This window comes from Mobula birostris, chromosome 2, assembly GCF_030028105.1.
Source record: "Mobula birostris isolate sMobBir1 chromosome 2, sMobBir1.hap1, whole genome shotgun sequence".
Classification (NCBI taxonomy): domain Eukaryota; kingdom Metazoa; phylum Chordata; class Chondrichthyes; order Myliobatiformes; family Myliobatidae; genus Mobula; species Mobula birostris.
In genome coordinates this window covers 49,883,547-49,907,085 of record NC_092371.1, presented here as the reverse complement: position 1 = coordinate 49,907,085, position 23,539 = coordinate 49,883,547, and the positions used below count along the sequence as shown (strand labels likewise).

Here is a 23,539-nt window from a genome sequence, read left to right as displayed (position 1 = left end):
TAGATCCCTCTGAGCACTTGACACTATGATGGGTTGGGAGGAGGGGTAGTTAGTTGGGATTGTTTTGTATTTTTCTGTGTAACTTTTCTGTATTTTTGTTTAGGAATATTTCTGTAATATGCTGTTACTATAATATTCCTGAATATGGTGGGATTTTGTAACTGTAAAACTCTTCCTAAAATCTTCCAGAATTTGTGTAAAAATCAAATAGAACAAATGTTCGCCTTTCAGCTTATCATAATCATTGGATATTTCCATTGTGAAAATAGTCAGATGTGATACATACAATATTTCCATATAAAAGTGCTTTGAATGTCAATTCTTTCAATTATTGTATGCATTCTAATTTTACTTAAAGTGCATGAGCCTAGAAAATGCTCTCAGAATGGGTTGAGTTTACATGCTTTGCAACATCAGTAGGATTTCTTGGCAATTTCTTGAGACCTAACAACATTTTGCTTCGCAGTTTCATTACATTATTTAATGGATAAGCACTGGGTTTTTATTTCTGTGTTATATGGTTGAAAATTGATTTTTGTTTTCTCTTCAGCGAAATGTGATAACAACTATTTTCAGGTGTTGTGGCATTATTCCAAAGATTCAGCAGGGCATTTTCAAGTGATTTTTGCATTGGGACCAAGGATGTTCTAATTCCCACAAAACAACCTCCTTAGACCTTTGCTGAGGAACTAGGAGCAAGTTGCCCTGGGAAAAACTGTGGAGCCACTGCTGGTTTGTTATTCTCACCCAGCAAACTCCATGCATTTGCTTTCTCCTGTACTTCCCAACTGTGTGCCCATCATACTCTTTCACCGTGACCTTCTGAACCTGTGACACCCTGAGGGCAAGGCCACATCCTCCAAACTCCCATTCCCTTTCATCCTTCCACAACAGCGGTACATCTTCTCCACCAGAGTGACGTTACAGATTCCATCTCTTTCCATCCCCAAACAGAGCAACAATGTACGCTGCTCCCATTCCTCCTACCAAAGTGACAGTACAACTTCTGTATCTTCCCACACCCATGACAGTGACAGTGCAGGCTTACTCCATCTCCATGGTGACAATAAGAATATCTACAACAGCCTCATAAATGACATTGTAGGCTCCGTCCCCCTAACCCTGTCACTGTGGCAATACAGAATGCCACCCTCCCTTCCCCACCACAAGTTACCAATTACTCCTTCCATCCCTCCCACACAAGCAGAGAACTATTCGATCTACAGCTGACTACCAACACAATCTTTCCTCGCCCTTCCTGTTTGAACCTAGTCTTGGGAGTAAATACCGCTTGCTACATTTTCCATAAAGCAAAAAATGGCCTCACCCATAAATGAATTCACAACAGGAAACCCAACAGCAGAAGCAGCTCACTTATCCAGCTACCCATTTGGGTGCACAGAGTTTCTTGTCATTTCTGATCTTGTCATTGCATGAAGACTGCATCCAAGGCACTTGATTCAGTCATATAAACTAAAAAGACCATTGGCTCTGTTTTTATAATTTATTGTGCACACTGAAGGCTGTGTGCACTTGTATGTTTGAGTGCAAATGTTTATTGAGGATGCTCAATCTATATTTAAAAGGTGCCATTATATCACAGCAATGGTATGATTAATGCAGACCATTCCCTGTGTTGTTGAGATATATTCTGACAGCGCTGCACATTTCCCTATCAGGTAAGTGCAGGTTTCTTCTTTACAAGCAGTTTCGCCCGGTTTTTCAGAGCATTAAAAACTCAGTGCTAAATTAATAAAGTGCCATAAGTTGCACCAGACTGCCTGAAGACATCTTAAAACCTGACCTCACATTCAAGTGAATTTGTAATTCATACATTACGGAACCCAATAGTATCCTGAAAGGTACCTCACGCTGTTTAGTTTAAGCATATTTAAATGAGAATCGAATGCTTGAGATGAACAGTATATCTGACTAAGATGCACCTGGTATAATCAAAGCAATTGAGGCAGTATCTCAGTAGCCTAACTTACCCAAAATACTTTGTTTTTCAGTATATTCCCAAAGGTAAGTGATTAAAGTACTACATTTCAGCACTAGGGATATAGGCCGGTAAAAGCAACTACTGTATTATTTATAAAAGCAGCATGCTCATTCATTCATTACGTGTCGTGTCTTTTTGTATGACGTAGATGATCATGGTCTTTCCATGACCAGCATTGTTCTTGGCAAACTTTTCTACAGAAGCGGTTTGCCATTGCCTTCTTCTGGGCAGTGTCTTTACAAGACGGGTGACCCCAGCCATTTATCATTACTCTTCAGAGATTGTCTGCCTGGTGCCAATGGTCACATAACCAGGACTTGTGATATGCACCTCCTGCTTATATGACCATCCACCACCTGTTTTCATGGCTTCACATAACCCTGATTGGGGGTATAAACAGGTGTTACATCTTGCCCAGGGGTGACCTACAGGCTAGCAGAGGAAAGGAGTGTCTTACACCTCCTTTGGTAGAGATGTGATCTCCGTTCCACCACCGAAAAAACAGCATGCAACATCTTTTAAATGATCTGAAGAGAGCCTACAGTTGGAAATGCTTACAATTCAGTATATCTGGCTATTAGTTCCAGATGTTTAAGATTTAAATGATGTGTTGTAAAAGTGTGCCAACTGAAAAAAAAGTGTTTAAATCTACTGATCCTTATTCATTTGATTTCTATTCTGTCTATCTGAGCAAATTTAGGTTACATTTTGCCAGGATTTATGGTGAGAAGCAATTAAAAATCTATAATGATGAAGAGTAAGTGTCACCAGTTTCTGGAGTGCATATGTATTGTATATAATGCAAAATTCAAAATGTGTTAGTGATTCACTGTTACCTAGTGATTTGTGAAGACTTTGCTGGAGATGTTTTGTAAGCAAACTTTCCAGAGTTTCCAGAGTTTCTTGATCTGGTAAGTACTTCCAGACCCAGAAATTCTTCAGCACATAAAATAAATATTGAACTGGTGTTGTAGTGCCAGTTCTGTGCAAGGACATTTGTCAGCAACATTCTTTTGCTCATGACATCTGGTGAGGTTATACGATTGACTTGGTACACAAAGACACTTCTGTGACTAGCCCTATATTAAGGAAATATCAAGCAGCTTTATGGGAGTGAAAATGACAGGGAAGGAAAGAGAGACGATCGATAGAGTGAAGATGCAATTGAACAAAGTTAAAGGGTGGGCTTAGAGAGGTTCAGTGTCTGGAAATTGAAGCATGAAGTGATAACATCAAAACAAGGAGTGATATTAAGGGAAGGGACAGTATCAAGGTGAAGAGCATTGGGTCAACACAAACTTTAATCAGGTTTGACATATGATCAAGTGCCTCAGTGTTGGCAAGTAGAAAGTTAGGAGTAAACACCACAGAAGGCCTACAGGATAAATCTGCTGTAAGACACTTCAGAATCACATTCTTGTAAGCCTGGTCCCTTTTAGTACAAAAGTGACGTCAACTCTCCAGTTAGGGTCAACTTCAGTGTGAGTGACTTGTAACATTTGCAAGCCACAAATGGCCAAATTAATTTTACAGTGGGGAGTCAAGACATGTCTTAAATGCTGTGTAATGTCGCTACAAATATCTAGCGGCCTCTGCAAATACGTATTTCTTTTGACTGTGTGACCCACAATGAGTGAACAGATGTGAATGCAAATAAACGTGCATGTGCGCGCGCACACACACACACACGCACACACACACGCGCGCGCACACACACACACACACACACACACACACACACACACACACACACACACACACACACACACACACAAAACTCATCTGTGTTTAATAACCAACTTCTGGGTTACACAACATTATGCAAAAGGAATTTAATGTGAAAGGATTTCTAGCACCTGACAATTCAGAATTACTCTTGTAAAAGTACTGCACTTTGCAAAAGGCAGAGTAGTTGTGCTATACTTCGTGTTCCCAACTATCCTGCTGGCTCAAAAAGACTGGTTTTTAAAATGCTAAGGAAGTTCAACTTCTCCCTTGTTCTCTCTAATCTATTACCCTTGCTGTGTAATCATAAAAAACTAACTTTCTTCTCCAAAGTTTGGAGCTTGTAAGAACTCTTCTGTGTAAATTAGTAATTGATACCATTGTTATAGGACATAAGTGCTCCTTGTGAGCTGATGCTTGTCAACAAATGACATTGGGAAATGTGAAGCACAGACCACAGAGATCACTACATCTTGGTAAAAGCTGGCACTTCATCACTGATTGTATAATTGAAGCCATTATTTGGTCATTTATTTACAGTTTTCTCATCCAGTTAGTATGAAAGGAAGAAGAGAACAAACCAAATGAAAGGTTCTCTGCTAAAACTTTATTTTAAATCTTTCTCCTCTGTCTTCTTCCACTTAGAAACTTCATACGTGGGTGGATGTAGGTTCTCGTAAGCTAATGACACCCACTTTTACCTCTCTGGCAACTCTCCATTCCTGCATTACATCTATATTCTTGAATGGATTCACCATCCAACTGTCCTCCATATTTCACTCGTGCCACAAACTTCACACCCTTACCATGTTCTCCATCTTCTATATTGTCTTATACCTCACCCCCCCACCCCCATCCACTCTATTGTCATTTTAATCTGGATAACTAACCATAATGGCACGGCATTTTTAATCCTGCATTTAAAATTATCAGCATTGGCAATTTAACTTCTGAAATGTTTGCATCAGTCCCCCAGCAGGCTTTTTCATTTCATGACACGTAAAAACACCTGAAGGTTTTCCATCCTTTCCAACCATCATCTATCCCTAACTCTCCCTTTTGTCCCACTGCGCATTGTCCTTGTCTCCTTCTATCGTTAGTTATTAGCGCTGCAACCACGTGATCAACTCTCTATATATCCAAATCTTGCACTTTGCCATGGGGTAAGTATGGCAAAGCTACCTGAGAAATACCTAAAAGTTACCTGACACCCTAGTCACTTTCTGCCTCTTCCCTTTTGTTTGTTGCTCAGTATCCACAACACTTGTTACTTAATAGTTGCCATTCCTCAGCAAGAAATGAATACTCAAGGAAGATTATTCAAGGAAGCAGATTTCAAAACAAAATCGGGTAATTTGAAACTTACTAATTAGTCTGAGAATAACTATATCATATGTATTTTAAAATCATTAAATTTCCAAGCTTTTTATTGGGATGGAGCATTGTAACTGATTGCAGGTGGTTGAAAATAAATTTTACTCATGTTTCTATTAACCCTGGGTCATTCTAGTGGATGTTCTGGGCTTCTGCTCAGCAAAACCTCAGTTTTAAGAATATTGTTTGAACCACTGTAGCTCAATTTCAAATTCATATCCATGCCCTGTCGTTTTAATTACATCTGGGGGAAATTAGTATAACTTGTAGTTCACATTGATGCTTAACTAGTATTTGGTTTCCATTAACTGTTGTTGATTTCTGATATGTCATTCAGTTGGTGGTGTTTTTATTTGAGAACTATGCTTCGCTATTGCTAAACTGCCTGTTTTTAGTGCACAACCATCTATTCTCAAAATATCTTTGTTACCAGTATATTCATCTTAGCTAGTGTGCAATAAGAACTTCAATTAATCTGGCTGTTTTTTTTTACACAGTGACAGCACCAGAATAATTTTTACTCTGTAAATATATCCTCATTAAATTTTTGACTGATATTTTGATCCAAACCTCAGAAGTATGGAACACGTAGAGCTTTTTTTGGCTTTGACCTAGATGTGGAGAAGAAGAGCAGGTTTTAGAGCAAGAGACAGAAATTCAGCTTTTTAGTACTCCTACAGCTTTGTGCAAAATACTTTAAAAAATTGTCACCATCTGGCTAAAACTAATGGTTTATTTTCCAGACCTTATTCCAGTGAACTCTTGTACCCAGCAATTCTAGTGCACTTGAAAGGGCAACATCCATTTTGGAATTTAGGCGCTAAGACTTACACAAAACAAGAATAAATGTCCTTTAGCTCACAGAGTCTGCTCCAGCATTGAAACACCCATTTAAACTAATCTAACTTTATTCTTCTCAGATTGTGTCATTCACCTACATACTAGGGCAAATTACCATACCTAATCAACTGACCAAACCACACGTCTTTGGGATATGAGAAGAAACCAGAGTATTTGGAGGAAACGCATGAAGTTTTAGCTAGAACCTGCAGACTCCACACAGACAACAGCAGAGGTCAGGAACAAACCCCAGTCCCTGGAGCAGTGAGGCAGCAGTTCTGCTAGCTGCACCATTCGTTGTGCCCTGCTGATAACTGGGCTACTGTGGCCAGATTAAATTGATTTCATTCAAATAGTATGGAGGGTCGGGCAAAACTTTCAGTTGGCTAGTGGTTTAAATGTTAAAGGCTAGTGACAGCCAAAGTAATAGATTATGATGTAATATGAAGAAAAGCATAACTGTTTTTCATAAAAGCATGGAAGCATAATTACTTCCAGTAAGCAATTGGAAAGGCACGTATTTTAAAGATTCTGGCAGATTAGATACTACCACTATTTTCGAATACTGTGTTTAGTCTGAACAACATAATTACCAAGTTCTATAGAGAATAAATGTTTTATACAGTCTTAATGTTCAATAAGATAAAGGATTAAATGGAACAAAATCCAAATATGAGCAGATATATTTTTCTGAAATGTTGGAAGTATTGCATAAGAAAGAACGTAACCCTTTATGTCCGTAGGACCATAAGACATAGGAGCAGAATTAGGCCACTTGGCCCATCACGTTTGTCCCACCATTTCATCATGGCTGATCCATTTCCCTATAAACCTTCACACCCTGCCAAATCAAGAACCTATCAGCCTCTGCCTTGAGTACACTCAATGACCTGGCCTTCACAGCGATCAGTGGCAATGAATTCCACAGATTTACCACCCTCTGGCTAAAGAAGTTCCTCCTCATCTCCATTCTAAATGGATGTCCCTCCATTCTGAGGTTGTGCCCTCTGCTCCTAGACTCCCCCACTATAGGAAATATCTTCTCCATATCCATGCTATCTAGGCTTTTAAACATTCAATAGATTTCAATGAGATCCTCCCCCCTCATTCTTCTAAATTCCAGTGAGCACAGGCCCAAAGCCATCAAATGCTCCTCATACATTAAACCTTTCATTCCCAGAATCATTTTTGTGAACTTCCTTTGCACTCTCTCCAATGTTACCACATCTTTTCTTCAGTAAGGAGACCAAAATTGCTCACAATGTTCCAAGTGAAGCCTCACCAGTGCCTTACATCCCTGTTCTTATATTGCAGTCCTCTCAAAACGAATGCTAACATTTCACTTGCCTTCCTTACCACTGATTCAATCTTCAAGTTAACCTTTAGGGAATCCTGCACATGGACTCCCAAGTGCCTTTACACCTCTGATTTTTGAATTTTCTCCTGCTTAGAAAATAGTCTTTGCCTTTATTCCTTCTTCCAAAGTGCACAACTATATACTTCTCTACACCATATTCCATCTGCTATTTTTTTGACCATTCTCCCTGATCTATCTGAGCCCTTCTTCAGCCTCCCTACTTCCTCAACACCACTTGTCTCTCCACCTATCTTCATATTGTCCGCAGACATTGACACAAAGCCATCAATTGTGTCATCCAAGTCATTGGCAAACAACGTAAAAAAAAGTGGTCACGACACCAACCCCAGTAGAACACATTAGTCACAGCCCGCCAATCAGAAAAGGCTCCCTTTATTCCCATTCTTTGCCTCCTGCTAATCAGTCAATACTCTCTCCATGCTAGTATTGTTCCCATAGTACCATGGATTCTTATGTTGCTAAGCAGCCTCATGTGCAGCATCTTGTCAAAGACCTTCTTGTCATGACAGATTACTTTCTTCCTTTCTGCTATTTACTCTTTATGCTCAAAAATTTTCCATTCAAATTCTACAATAAAATTACTGGTTTATTTGGGAAAATACTAATGCATGTTAATACAATGGATTAAAATTCTTCTGGGTTGCAACGTGTACAGTTCTTTGAAATAAAATGTTAAAGATCGTCTTCAGGCTGAGTAACACACAAAAATGTTGGAGGACTCAGCAGATCAGGCAGCATCTATGGAGAGCAATAAATAGTCAATGTTTCATGCTGAGACCCTTCATCGGAACTAGAAAGGAAAGAGGAAGAAAAAGAAGTTGGGAGGAGGGAAGGGTTGCAGTTGGTGGGGGAAAGTGAGTGGGTGGGGGAGAGGAGATGAAGTGAGAAGCTGGGAGGTGTTAGTGGAAAAGATAAAGGGCAGAAGAAGAATGAATCCAATCAGAGAGGAAAGTTCAGGAACAGTTATTATTGTATCTCTCAAAAATCAGGCTCTTGAACCAGAGGGAATAACTTCACTCAACTTCACTTGCCCCACCACTGAACTGTTCCCACAACCCAGGACTCACTTTCAAGGACTCTTCAACTCATATTTTTGATGTTATTGCTTATTTATTATTATTATTATTTCTTTTTTTTTCTTTTGTATTTGCACAGTATATTGTCCTTTGCACACTGGATGTCCAGCCTGTTGAATGAGGTCTTTCATTGATTCTGTTATGGTTATTGAATTTATCGAGTATGCTCACAAGAAAACAAATCTCAGGGTTGTATATGGTGACATATATGTACTCGGATAATAAATTTACCTTGAGCTTTGAACCATGGGAGAAAAGGAAGGAAAATGAGCATCAGAGGGAGGTGATGAGCAGGTGGGGGAGAACAGAATAGGTAAGAGGGGAGCCAAAATAGGGAAAAGAAAAAGAGAGAAGTGGATAAGGGAGAAATGACTGGAAATTAGAGAAATCAATGTTTATGCCATCAGGTTGGAGGCTACCCTGTCAGAACATGAGGTATTGCTCCACTACTATGTGAGTGGCCTTATAGTAGCAGTATAGGACACCTTGGGCCGACATGTGCGAAGAGAAATGGGTAGTGGAATTAAAATGGTTGACCACACCACCACTGAGTTCCTCCAGCATGTTGTGTGTGTTATTCTGCAGCTGCAGAATTTCTTCTGTTTTATCTTTAGACTGTTTATTTCTTCCCTTCACTATACTGATAATCAAACTACTGCCAGCTTCACTGCCAATATATTACAGTGCTTCATCAATTGCAATAAGATGCTTCCTGCTTCTCACATTCTCCAAGCTGATCCTTGGCCTTAAACACTAATATTTTGCAGCTGCCACATTTTGTGCATGTTTTCAATAAATATGCATAGAATGTGTTGTTTAATGCAAGAGCACATACACAATGTATAGTTCTATAGCAGCGGTCCCCAACCACCGGGCCGCAAAGCATGTGCTACCGGGCCGCGAGGAAACGATATGATTTGACGATATGAAACGATATGGGTCAGCTGCACCTTTCCTCATTCCCTGTCACACCCACTGTTGAACTTTAACGCACGTGAGGTCATTAGTGACCCAAGATGCAAATGACCCAAGACATGCAAAGGAATGGGTCCGTGACCCATTTGTGAATGTTTCTGGTGAATCTTCCATGTCAGCGCAGGAAAAAGATCAACTCCTCGAGCTTGCAAATGACGGTGGGCTGAAAAGTATGTTTGACATAACGTCTTTGTCGGCATTCTGGATCAAAGTCAAGGTTGCATATCCTGAGATAGCCACAAAAGCACTGAAAACGTTGCTTCCATTTCCAACATCATATCGCTGCGAAGCGGAGTTTTTCTGCAATGAGTGCAACGAAAACTAAATTGCGGAATAGACTGGACATAAGGAACCCCCTTCGAGTATCGCTGTCTCCCATCACCTCTCGATGTGTGTTGCAATGATTTTATGTGTTCATACGGGGAAAATATGTGCTGTGTGTTTAATATCCAAACGTTACTTAAAATGTTATGATGCTATTGACTTATAAGTGACTTATAATTCAGTGGTCCCCAACCTCCGGGCTGCGAAGAATGCAGCAGTACAGCGGTGGCTGGAACACACCCAGCACATCTTTAAGAAAAAAGCCAAAATAAATAAGCTAATTAATTAGGTGCCATCCAGCACGTAAATGTCGGCCCAGATCAGAGGCGATTGTTGATTGCATCACCTCTGATCTGGGTCGACATTTACATGCCGGGCAGCACCTAATCAATTAGCTTGTTTACTTCAGCTTTATTCTTAAAGATGTGTTGGGTGCATTCCGGCCACCGCTGTACCGCTGCATTCTTCACGGCAATGTATCGGTCGGTAGCCCGGAGGATTGGGGACCACTGATATAATTGACGTATCACTACATTCATGCGAGGAAAATATCTGCTGCGTGTTTAATATCAAATTCGTTAGATAAACCCCTTTAGAAACAAAGTTGTGTGTATTAGCCACTTATAAGTGACTTATAGTTGACTTATCACCTATATTCTGGTCGTGATTAACACCCACCCCGCCCCACCCTTCCCCCAGGTCGGCCGGTCTGCAAGAATATTGTTAATATTAAACCAGTCCGCGGTACAAAAAAGGTTGGGGACCCCTGTTCTATAGCACTGACTAATGTTCTTGTCTGCAAAGATATCTTTAAGAATACTGTGTATTGCACAAAAAGGTTACAAATCTGAGAAATTTGTTACTGTAATCGTTTCAATGTAATGTCTCTTTTAAAATATTTAACAATCAATGCATTACTTTTCTTTTTTGTAGGATTACCTAACAGACTTGATGACAAATGACAGCATCAATTACTTTAAATCATCCAAGAAAATTTATCCACATAGACCAGTTATGCTGCTGATCAGTCATGCAGCACCCCACGGCCCTGAAGATTCAGCCCCACAATTCTCCCACCTTTTTCCAAATGCTTCCCAGCATATGTGAGTATTATTATTATAATATGGTCTTGTGGCCACAGATATTATCATTTTCTTATTTAGCCCTTCAACTCACTTACCAGTGGTTTGTTACAAATTTACATTTTAATAGCTTCATTGTTCTAGATCATAAAATAAATGGAGCACTGGTTTTGTCACACTTTTGAGCTGTGCAGATCATCAAGGACCCGTATTTATACCTAAAACAGTACTGAATTAGGCAGTCTAGTTTAGTGTCATACAATAAGAGATCCTGTGTAGAGAATTTCATTTGTAGGGCTTGAGAAGCAATGTCCTTTGAAGGACACACACAAAGTGCTGGAGGAACTCAGTAGGCTAGGCAGCATCTATGGAAAAGAGTACAGTTGACATTTCGGGCCGAGACCCTTCAGCAATCTGCCGAGGGGTTTCAGTCTGAAACATTGACGGTACTCTTTTCCATTGATACTGTCTGGCTTGCTGTATTCCCCCGGCATTTTGTGTGCTTTGCTCAGATTTCCAGCATCTGAAGATTTTTTCTTGTTTGCCTTGTGAAGGACAGCTGCTTGTGGGAAAGCAGAGGTAAAAGAGATGGGGGGAAAGGCAGAATGTTTGGGATAATCAGCTGCTTAGAAACGTACAGCAGCCTACTTCCATCATCCATCTTATTCAATCCTTGAAGCAGACTGAAGAGTAGCTAATAAAGGAAAAAAAAACCTGACTCCTGTCCTAATGAGATGCCAGCCATCAGAGCACTACATCTGAAGTTAGACAGTCACTTGAATGCAATAGAACCAGTCAATGAATTACTTCAATTGCGTTTTAGATCTTGACTACTCCAGAGGATATAATTTTACCCAGGTTCTAAGAAAAATGATGTCTGCTGAGCTCTACACTGGATTTTGCTGTTGTGAGTGTGGAATGCACCAGTAAAAAGGACATTGATTCTTTGACAACGAGCAGGTGGAGGGGGAGTAGGAAGCAAATTCAGCTGTTGAAAGAGGAGCAACACACGTTATTGCACAGCATGCTGAGGTTACACTGACGAATTCAGTCGAAGCTACCAAGTCAATTTTAGATGGAAAATTCTCAACTCTCTATCCTCTACCATTCCTTGTCCAGTTTCTGCTTGCAGCATGATTACAGATATAAATGTTGAACCAGAACTGATAGCAGGCAGTAATTAGAATCAGAATCAGGTTTATTATCACTGTCTTACAGAACATGAAATACTTATTTTGATGCAGCAGAGCAGTGCAAAGACATAAAATTAGTATAAATTACTTATTAAATATATAGGGCAAAAAAAGGATCATGAGTTTATGGTCAATTCAGAAATTTGATGGTGGAGGGGAAGAAACTCTTTCTGACTCATTGAGTGTGGGTCTTCAGGCTCCTGTTGCACTTCCCTGATGGTAGTAATGAGAAGAGGACATGTCCAAGATGGTGACAGTCCTTAGAGATGGATGCCATCACCTTGAAGCACCACCTCTCGAATATGTCCTCAGTGGTGGGGAGGGTTGTCCCTGTGATAGAGCTGGCTGTGTCTACAACTCAATCTGCAATTATTTTTACATGATTACAAGCAAAGAAAATTCAATACCTTGTATAAAATCCTCATCTGCATAATTTTCTGCAAGAATATGTATTTTTCCTTTTCCTATGAACCTTACTCAGAACAGTTCCTGTGGATTCACTCAGGATCCTTGGATGCTTGTCACATCCCTGGTACTTTGAACCCCATGAATACCCTTATGCTGAGATCTTACCTTTATGCAAAGGCAGACTCATACATTGGGGCTTTCCAACTGAGGAATACATAACGGTTGAGAAAGAGAAGCAGCTTTATCATTGCTTCATCTCTCGATAACCAATACCAATCAGATCTTTCATGACCTTTCCTTATTTTCCTGCTATCAATGAATGGCACAATAAATTTATTATAAGTTGGTTATTAGCCATGTCCAGGAGATTAGGCACTCATAGTCAACATTCCCTCTAATTTTCAGTAGTCAGTGTGCGCAAAAATCTTATGTCGTGCAATTTTTTTCCTGTGACAAATGTATGTGCGCACCAAATGCACACATGGCACAGTTTATGTAAGTTTGCAAAATAATTGACATAAAACTGCACAGAATAACAACAAAATAACATGCATATTTAAGTCACTCAGTTATTTTTTCTCTCTCCTGTCTTTGGCATTTACCCATTCTTTGTTAACTGTATCTAGACTAATAGAACTTCCATCCAATTGATAGCTTTTGATTTTCATTAACATATCCAAATGACATTCACCTAAACGGTTTCTCAGCTTGTTTTTGAGTCGATTCATTAGGTTAAAACCTCACTCACAGTCCGGACGAGACACAAGGAAGGTTCCCCCAATGTCCATCAACTATACAAGGTTGCAGAACTGTTCATTTTGAAGTACAAGTGCCACCATTTGAGCAAAGTTTGAAATAAATTTGGATTTAATTTTTTCTTGCATGGAAAATTTGATATCATTAATCTGTCTAACTATTACAGTATTTTCAGCTAGAATATCATGATATTTTAGACATAAGGCATTAACTTGTTCATCGCCAAATGTGAAGTCATAATCTGCAATTGTGGAGAAATCAAAAGCTGACCATTCTTGTACCTCATCTTCAGAAAACTTTTCTTCTAAATGAATACAAAGACTATTTATAAAAGTCAACAGCAAACTTGTATCTACTGTGACGTTTTCTTCATGTTGTTGGCTTAGCGAAACTTTAACTTTGTCACTCCACGAAACATTGTCTCCCAGTTAATGCTTTCTGAGAGAATGGATCAGCTCATGATAAAATGGTGGAGCAGACTCGATGGGCCAGATGGCCGACTTCTGCTCCTTTGTCTTACGGTCTTATGGTCTTATCTTGTTAATTTTGCCTCACGCAAAATGAAGTGAATCAATCAGTGTCAGGTCACTCTTTTGCAGAACCTTGCACAGTGCAGCCATTTCATCAAAGACATCACTTAAAACCTGTAAAGCTACTGTGTATGTAATGTTTATCAATTTCTTGTGACATTATTTAGTCACAGGGTCATTTGACTGATCTTTTCCAATAGAAACTTATTTTCGATAAGTGTAATAATTAATTACTACATTAGGTAACTAACCTTTTGTGCGCACATTAATTTCCTTTGTGCACTGGTTGAAAAACGTGTGTGCGCACGCATGCGCGCACAGCTTAGAGGGAACATAGTGTATGCAGTTTTTTGGTGAGAACCTGTTGGCATTCATTGGGATACAGCCTGAGATACTCAGCACATCATCAAACATCATCCTCTTCACTAGGAAAAAAACAGCACCCCTCATCTTTCTCAGCCGGAATTCACAGGGCCTCACACACTTTTGCTTGTCTAGTTTGAGTTCTCTGTTCTTCAACACCATCAGGATGCAGTATCTGCATCCAGCTGAGCAGACCTTACAAGCATCCTGCAGCATCCTTCAAAGGCAAAACATCTTGATAACATGTGCTTGTCTGTCTGCGGTGTGTGAGACATCATCTGTTCATTGAGTGCACCTGCCCTCTGTGGAGATGGGCAAGAGGGTGGCTCATGATTTCCTTGAGAGGTAGGGCTGACTGACTTTGCTCCTCTTGGCCCTCACACAAAGCTGCATAAGTACTTAATTTGTGAAGCTAGCAACTCTCAGTTTTTATTTCATTCTCAGGTGTCTCTATCATTGGGAATGCTGAGCAGGATTATGTTAATATTGGTCCTCAGTTATACAATGAATTATGCTAACTCTTCATAGTGAACTGCTGGAAGCCACAATATTCGCAGCTAGAGAAATGACACTAGGTGCTTCTGGGATATTGAGGCCACACTATACTAATTTAATTATTATTGAAACATCCTTTCCTGTCATTTGTAGCATGGGGTGAATATTGAAGCCCAAAAGTATAATGGGCATTAATTATGAGTTTAGTGGAAAAAATCTGTTATGAAATGAAGGGGAGGGGTGTTGCAGCTATCTGTCACATGACATCTTGCTTTTGGTTTTAAATAACCACACTTGTTCACTTCTTCGCAGCTGTCTGCTGACAAGATCCTTTACCTGATATCAGCATCTTGAATAAATCATTTTGTGCCATGTAGTTTGAGGTTGAGCCTCTTTCTTCTCAATATTTCTGATAAGCTTATAAATGTCTGCCAGATAGATACTAGAGTTAAACCTGTAACTAGGCATGTGGAGAAAGACACATTCTGTGAAAGAAGAGCTTATCTACTGATATACAACAAGATTATCCACATTTCCCAATAACCAGGGTCATAAAGCAGTACAAAGGTCAGCACAGTACATTGCAATCATTCTGATGTTTTTCTGACATCATAAGACATTATTATCTGAATGAAGTCTTTGCAGATATAATGCAAACCTGACAATATGGGTAAATGTATTAAGATTTAAGGTGCAGATAGGTTCCTTCACCAATACTCAATGCACTTGAACAAAAGTGTACTTGTTACACATGTGAGCCCAGTAGATGTTGTTCGCACAGGCACACAGATTTGTTTTACATACTACCTGCTGGGGAGATGAGGAAAGTGACAGGTGGTGGGAAGATGCAGTTTATACTGGCAGGCATCCATGTGTTTCAATCTGTACCAGTGTTAAATCTACCATCGAGATTTGCCTTGTTTGTGTCAGTGCCAATTTGGCATTAATTTTGTTCATTTATACATTTTGAATTGCCTATTTTCTTTTGAAATATTCAGTAGAAGTAAGATGATGCTAAGTTAATGTCACATTCACTCTCCAGTGTAAGACACATACAAATGGTAATATTAAACTCATTGAATCAGGTCTGCAAGCCATGCTCTGTAAATTAGCATCGTAGGCACATCTCTTAAACATGCTGTTCAAATAGACAGACATAATGCAAACCATTGTTCAAAATAATGGAAACTAAAAATAAAACTGATGCATACAAAGTTGAAAACTTGGAGAATATGGCAAACAAATGCACTCCAGCCAAGATATATCTTATTGATATGAGACACAATCATTATTTAAAAATACCTCATCTCCTCTGACATGATCAACCTTCCTGAACTAACTTCAAGCAAGTTAAAATAGCATCAGAGGGCTAAATTAATAAAATGGTTACATGGAAAGCTAATTGAAAATATGAAATCAGAAATAATAATTGAACTACAAAAAATGAATTACTAGAAAATTTAAAACCTCCAGAAAGTTAAGAAAATCCTCCTCTTACTCTTGCAGGATAGTGAACAGGTGGAATATGATACATTTATAGAAGTTATCTTGACATGTTTAAATACAGTTCCTCCCCAGCTTATAATGTAACTCCATTCCTGTGAACTGTTCATAACCCAGACAGTTCACAAGTCAGAAATGTGGAATGCCAGGAGATGCCTGCAGTACTGCAGTGGACAGTAAATCCATACCACCCATCTCACAAATGCTCTTTCATATGTATCTACTGTCCATAAGCTGACAGTCCATAAGCTCGGGAGAACCTGTATAGCATTTGAGAGTAACAGAAGTTTAATACAGATGATTTTCACCAGGAAATGTGTTCTTAGGAAATGATTCCAAATTTGGGAATGTTTCTCTAACCAAATAATCGAATATTGACATTGCTTGAAGAATTGAATGATGGCTTGTTTTTTTTTTCTCATTTTGTATATTCCTGAATGTTCATTTATTTGATATTTTAGTAACCTTAATGTAGTTCTGCTTTGGAGAATGCCTTTGTTAACAGCCTTGGGTATTCCAAAGACAAGAATTGATGTTGCCTTATCATGTGTCAGAAACCTGAGTTAATTTTCAATAAGCTGCTTTCAATGATTTGTACTCCCATTATATTCTATTGATGTGATCGGTCATTTTCTTATCCATCATTGAATGATACACAAATACATACAGTATATTCACAAAGATCAATCATCCGTATGAAGCACTCCATTGTCAGATGCAGTTACAGAGCCAACCTCTTAATCAGTTTGTTGTAACATATCCATCTCAATATCTATTTCTCTTTATCAATGCCGCCAATTATTTCATTACATCTCTCAAGAGCAGGGGTTTGCAACTTTTTTTAATACCATGGACCAATACCATTAAGTAAGGGGTCAATGGACCCTGAGTTGGGAAAACCTGCTCCAGAGGGTGGTGAATCTGTGGAATTCATTGCTACAGATGGCTGTTGAGGCCAAATCATTTGGTATATTTAAAGCAGAGCTTGTTAAGTTCTTGATTAGTAAGGGTGTCAAAGATTATTGGGAGGAGGCAGAAGAATGAGTTTGAGAGGGAGAATAAATCAACCATGATAGCAGAGCAGACTTGATGTTCCAAGTAGCTTAGTTCTGCTCCTATGTCTTGATGTCTTATGGTCTTAACTTTCTGCATATACTTATTTCTGTATAGTTACAGTAACTTGCTATTCCACAATATCCTTCTAAATCTAATTAGTCTTTATATATTTGAACATTTACCTAAATACTTCTAAATTCCATCTTGTCATCTTTCCATGACTGCATCCAATTTTATAACTGCCCATCACAGCTGTGAGAAAACTGACTGCATGTGATCAAAAAAGTTGAGTCAAAAATAATAGTTAAACTACAAAATTACTGTAAATCTGTAATCAGATTTTAGCTCCATCCTCAAGGTGTAAGCGAAGCAGATGGGTGGTTATTATGACAGAATTTCAATTGTTTCCATCCTCCCTGTTTTCTGTACCCCCTGCTATCATGTTAATTGCCTGACGAATGATAATGCCAGAGGATCAGGGGGATAATTTAAAAGGCGGATGTGTTGCAAACCTTGCAGATGCTTCCTGACAGAGGAGCATATCCAAGGCTGCTCCCAGAGTGGAGAGCTCCCACCTGTAGGGCGTTAGAAGACCTACCTAGAACCATAAATCCAGCTGATGCTCTAGGTCAAACCTAGATGGTGTTCCTCTTCTATTCTAAATACACAGTATAAAATTCATGAACATTCAGAAATGCTTAAGTTAAATAGTGACACTCAGCAGGATTGGCAGCTGAAGGTAAAAAGCAAAGATGATTCAGTTGACAGTGAAGATATGAATTTGCAGAAGTCTCATGAAAGGCATTGAAAAATTATGGCACATGCCATTGAAGTGAATATAAAGCGTGGGATATGATGATTGTGAGAAAACAAGGCAGGAGCAAATTAATGTTTTCTGAGTTGGCAGGATACAAATTGTGATGCCACCTAAGGTTCTGAGCTGGGACATCTGTTATTTTCTATTTATATAAATGATTTAGGCATAGGAACAAATTTTCTGATGACACTAAATTAGGTGCCATGGCAAACTGTAAACATTTCCAAGAGGGACATGGAAGTATTGGAAGAATAAACAGACAGTTGTCAGATGCAGTGCTGACCCTCTCTCCAGAAACCTTACCCCCCACCATTCTCTCCCTCACCAAGCATCTCTCAACCTCCACCCATTCCCAGTCCCATCAACATTCCAACTGACACCCTGTCCAATATCGCCATCACCACCTCCAATGACTGACTCCACCCTACATTTCCACCCACCACTCCTTCACTGAGAACAAGTTAAAATTTCACTGCTAAGAACACTCACACAAAGCTATCAGCTTACGATTTCTCACCCACGTACAGACCCTGCTGGAATAAAAGGTTGTGAAGCAAAGCAAATTCCAATTGTTTTGTGCATATGAAGGTTCCGTTGGTCAGGGTTGACCATGGGTAGTGTGTTCTAGCTGTCTAGGTATGCAAGCGTGGGCAATACAATATGGAGAGCAAGCTCCCCCTCTCTATGCATCTGATGAACCCAAATGAATGGCAGAGGCTGATACAATTTGGCACCGGCAGCATCACGGGAGTTGCCAGTCAGTATTGAACTCAATGTAGGACTGCCTTAGGAACTCCAACTTGGGATTTTTTTCCTCAGTTTTTGCTCCTGAAGCCTTCTCCATTACTGGGTATAGCCACAAAGAAGCGGAGGGTTGAGATCAGAGATTTCCTTCCCCACGGCTGACAGACCCCATCTGCCTGAAGCGACTGGTTTTAGGGCACCAGCAACCCACCTTTGCCCCTTCTCCTGTCAGTAGAAATGGTTCTGCCAGACTTAGCAGCTAAGCCACACGTGAACCTGGACTAGGCTGTCAGAGGCTATTTACGGCACACGCCACTGGGACCATTTATTAAGTAGCGAGAGCTCTCCCCACTACCACCCCAGGCAATAACAATATTAAGTTTTGTGTATAGAGAATGGAAAAATAAATTTATGTGTGGAATTGAGTGTGTAGGAATCAAGGCAAAGAGATTTTTAACGTCTATATATCTAATCTTTGAAAAGTATATGATTAATATATTTTTATAATCACACCTGCAGCACTCCGAGCTATAATTATGCTCCTAATCCAGACAAACATTGGATCATGAGGTACACTGGCCCAATGAAACCCATTCACATGGAATTTACTAACATGCTACAGAGGAAGAGACTGCAGACCTTGATGTCAGTGGATGAATCAATTGAAAGGGTAAGTTGCATGTACCGTTAGAAATGCCTTCATGACAAAATAAACAAATTTTGGTATCTGAAAAAAAATCAATTGAAGTAATATATGGTGCAAAATGAAAAGGCTCTGCACTGTGCAGGGACTGGCCATTTAAAAAAAACACATATTAGTGAGGGCCAGCTCAAGGTAAGAAGAGGCTTGGTGGGAAGGTGAGTGGCAAGCATCGTAAATAAAAAAGCCATTATGATCTTTAATATACATACAATGTATGTTATGCTTTTATATACACTGCTTGCTGAGCACACCCTTCTGCCCTACCATTATGACTTTGATTTACAAATTCTATTGACAACAAAAATAACATCAAATGGCAGCTGTGAAATAATACTTCCATAAGCAAATTCAGAATCCTCCTGTCTCAAAATAAAACACCAGGAAGTCATTCACAAATTGAGATAAAACTAATTGCTGTCAAAACCTTTGACAGTTTTTGAAGCTAAAAATCTATATTTAACACTAGATAGCCAGTGTGTTTTTCCCAGGGTTGTAATGTCCAATACCAGAGGGCATGAATTTAAGGAGAAAGAGGGTAAGTTCGAAGGAGATGTGTGGGGCAAGATCTTTTATACTGAGACCAGTGGATGCCTGGAATGTGCTGCCTGAAATGGTGATAGAGGCTTGATAGAAGCATTTAATTAGATCTTAGAGAGGCACATGAACACGTAGGAAAATGATGGGTATAGATATAGTATAGGTAGAAGGAATTAGTTGGGATTTGATTACTAATTTAATCAGTTCAATATATCATCGTGGGCAGAAGGATTTGTCCCTGTGCAGTCGTGTACTATGTGAAATTTTATAGTAGACCATTTTGAATTATTGCACATAGATCTCCCAAGTGATTATGGTAAACTTATTTTACTCTGACTACACGCACTATTTTAAAAAAAAATACAGGAACTTATTAGGTAATTTGATGGAAAAGCTTGAAACTCACTGGCTTACAAATTCTATTGCATAGCAAAAATTTGTATATGCTTAGAACCAGAATGAAGCTTAATATTACTGATGTATGTCATGAAATATGTTGTTTTACAGCAGCAGTACATTGTAATACTTAATTTAAATGTAGATTTAAATTTAAATAACTTAATTTAAATTACAATAAGAAATATGTATATTTATAATTAAATTAAGTGAGCAGTGCAAAAAAGCAAAAAAAAAAGAGGTACTACTGTACATGGGTTCATTGTCCATTCAAAAATCTGAAGGCAGTGGGGAAGAAACTGTTCCTGAAACATCGAGGTACATTCAGGCTGCTGTACCTCCTACCTGACGGTAGCAATGAGAAGGGGGCATGTCCTGGGTGATGGGGTCCTTAATGATGGATGCCACCTTTTTGAGGCATTGCTTTTTGAAAATGTCCTCAATGCTGGGAAAGCTAGTGTCCATGATGGGAGTCGGCTGAATCTGCAATTTTCTGCAACTTGTTCCAATCCTGTGCAGTGGCCCATCCATACCAGATGGTGATGCAACCAATTAGAATGCTCTTCACTGTACATCTGTAGAAATTTGTAAGATTTACTGTGTGGAATATTTGCATAGTGTCTGAAATCATTAGGATATTCACTGGGGCTGGAAGAGATATACTCCTGGTTACTACAGGAACCAAGGGAAGAGATTGATGGGCCATTGATGCAGATATTTGCATCTTTCCTGGCCGGGAGATTGGTACCAGAGGATTGGAGGATGAGAAGTATTGTTCTGTTGTTCAGGAAAGGTAGTAGGGATAATCCTGGAAATTATAGACCAGTGAGTCTTACATCAGTGCTAGGCAAAGTATTGGAAAGGATTCTTAGGGACTGGATTTACAAACGTTTAAGAAGCATAGTCTTATCAGGGATAGCTATTACGGATTTGCGAACTGCAGGTCATGCCTCACGAGATTAATGTATTTTTACGACGAGGTGACAAAACAAATTGATGAAATTAGATTGATAGATGTGATGGATATGCATTTCAGTAAGACATTTGACAAGGTTTCATATGGTCATCTCATTCAGAAAGTCATGAGGCATGTGATCCATGGGGACATTGCTGTATGGGTTCAGAATTGGCTTGCTCACAAAAGGCAGAGGGTGGTAATAGATGGAGCGTGTTCTGCTCGAAGGTCAGTGGCTTGTGATATCCCAGAGTGATCTGTTCTGGAATCCCTGATCTTTGCGATTTTTATAAATGACTTGGATGAGAAAATAGAGGGGTGGGTTAGTTAGGTGACATGAACGTCGAAGGTGTGGATAGTGTAGAAGGCTGTCACAGGTTACAACAGGATGCAGAGTTGGGCAGTGAAGTGGTCCTGCCAAAGGGTCTTGGCCTGAAATGTCAACTGTACCTCTTTCCATAGATGCTGCCTGACCTGCTGAGTTTCTCCAGCATTTTGTGTGTGTTGAAGAGAAGTGGGAGATTTACACTTTCAAAGATTGAACTTGAAAACAGAGTACAAGATCAATGGCAGATTTCTTAGTAGCATAGAGAAACAGGGGGAGCTTGGGGTCAAGTCCCTAGATCCCACACAGTTGCTACACAAGTTAATCGGGTGGTTAAGAAGGTGTATGGTGTTGGCCTTCATTTATCTGGTGACTGAGTTAAAGAGCCACACAGTTGTGTTGCAGGTCTATAAGACTCCGCTTACATCACACATGGAGTACTGTATTCAGTGCTAGTTGAGTCATTACAGGAAGAATGTGGAAGCTTTAGAGAGGATGCAGAGGAGATTTACCAGGACGCTACCTGGATTAGAGCATATGTCTTGTGAGGAAAGGCTGAGCGAGCTAGGGCTTTTCTCTTTGGAGTAACAGCAGGTGAGATGTGACTGAATAGAGACGTATAATATTATGAAAAGCATCGATAGAATGGGCAGTTAGCATCATTTCCCATAGCAGCAATAGCCAATACCGAGGGCATCTGTTTAATATGAGTGGAGGAGAGCGTAAGGATGTCAGAGGCAGTTTTTTATGAATCAGAATCAGGTTTATTATCACTGGCATGTGATGTGAAATTTGTAAACTTAGCAGCAGCAGTTCAATGCAATACATAAACTAGCAGAGAGAGAAAAAATAATAATAATAAATAAAATAAAACATAATAATAAATAAACAAGTAAATTACACATATTGAATAAATTACTAAAAAATGAGCAAAACCAGAAATACAGGCAGTGGATGCCTGGAGTACATGACTGAGTTATGCTAGAAGTTGTTACAATAGGAACATTTAAAAGTCTCTTAGATAGGCACATGGATGTAAGAAAAATGAGAATTATGGGCTGTGTAGGAGGGACGGGTTCGATTAATCATGTGGTGTGTTTGTATAGGTTGGCAAAACCTCGTGGCCAGAGAGCCTATACTGTGCTGTACAGTTCTATCTTCTATGCTCAATACTATCCATATTTTCTGTGGCTGTTACGTACTAATGCACACCCCAACAGACATAATGAAATTCTAACAGAGTGTCATTTCCCATATGACCCAAACACTGAGCAAAAGCAAAAGCACACGCAGGCCTACATCAGGGTTACTTAACAAGACTTCCCTATGTTGGTCCAGGCTGTGGGGTTTAGTCCATAAAGAAATACCCCTACAATTCACTGCCTTTCCAGACATTGAATTATTTCAAGGCCATTCTGTCACTTACAGCAATTGTTGTAAATAGTCAATCCTGAAATTGGATAAAAGCTAACTGCTGCCGTGTTAGAGATCTTTGAACAAGTGCATAAATGCACAGTTTATCACTAAGATCCGATAAAATTATAACTTCTTTTGTTTTCCTAATATTTCATTCACTAAACAGAAGTTCCCTGACTTTGACTGAGTATATTTTGCAACTTAATAATTATGATACCCAAGTTGTTCAGGTGAAAATCTCACATACTCTGTGTGTGCAACAGACCAGTCAGATTCAAGTAGAATAATCACTTTATTTGAGATTTTTTTTTTGAATGAACAAAAATATGTTGCAGCTTTTTCCATGACACACATTGTTCTTCACTTCACCACAATCCTTAGCAAGAAAATGAAGACATTATAAAGTACTCTTATTTAGTTCTATGATTTTAATCCAGACAAAGACCTTGAAATGCAAGGTCTTTTCATCTAATGTTGCATAGCACTGCAATGTAATTTTTACTTCAAGTCACTGATCTTGCAGTTAGATATTACTGGGGACATGCAAGTTGAGAAAGGTGAATTAT

General features: G+C 39.3%; 1 protein-coding gene across 6 annotated transcripts in view; it reads left to right on the top strand.

Moving 5' to 3' along the window:
- LOC140186401 (extracellular sulfatase Sulf-2-like) overlaps positions 1-23,539 on the top strand; it is a 348,168-nt gene that overhangs the window by 259,385 nt on the left and 65,244 nt on the right. For all 6 annotated transcript variants that reach the window (XM_072240682.1, XM_072240639.1, XM_072240655.1 and 3 more), the window contains 2 exons: positions 10,628-10,797; positions 19,161-19,311. In XM_072240682.1, coding sequence (XP_072096783.1) covers positions 10,628-10,797; positions 19,161-19,311 — 321 coding nt within the window. The remainder of the gene's footprint in view (positions 1-10,627; positions 10,798-19,160; positions 19,312-23,539) is intronic.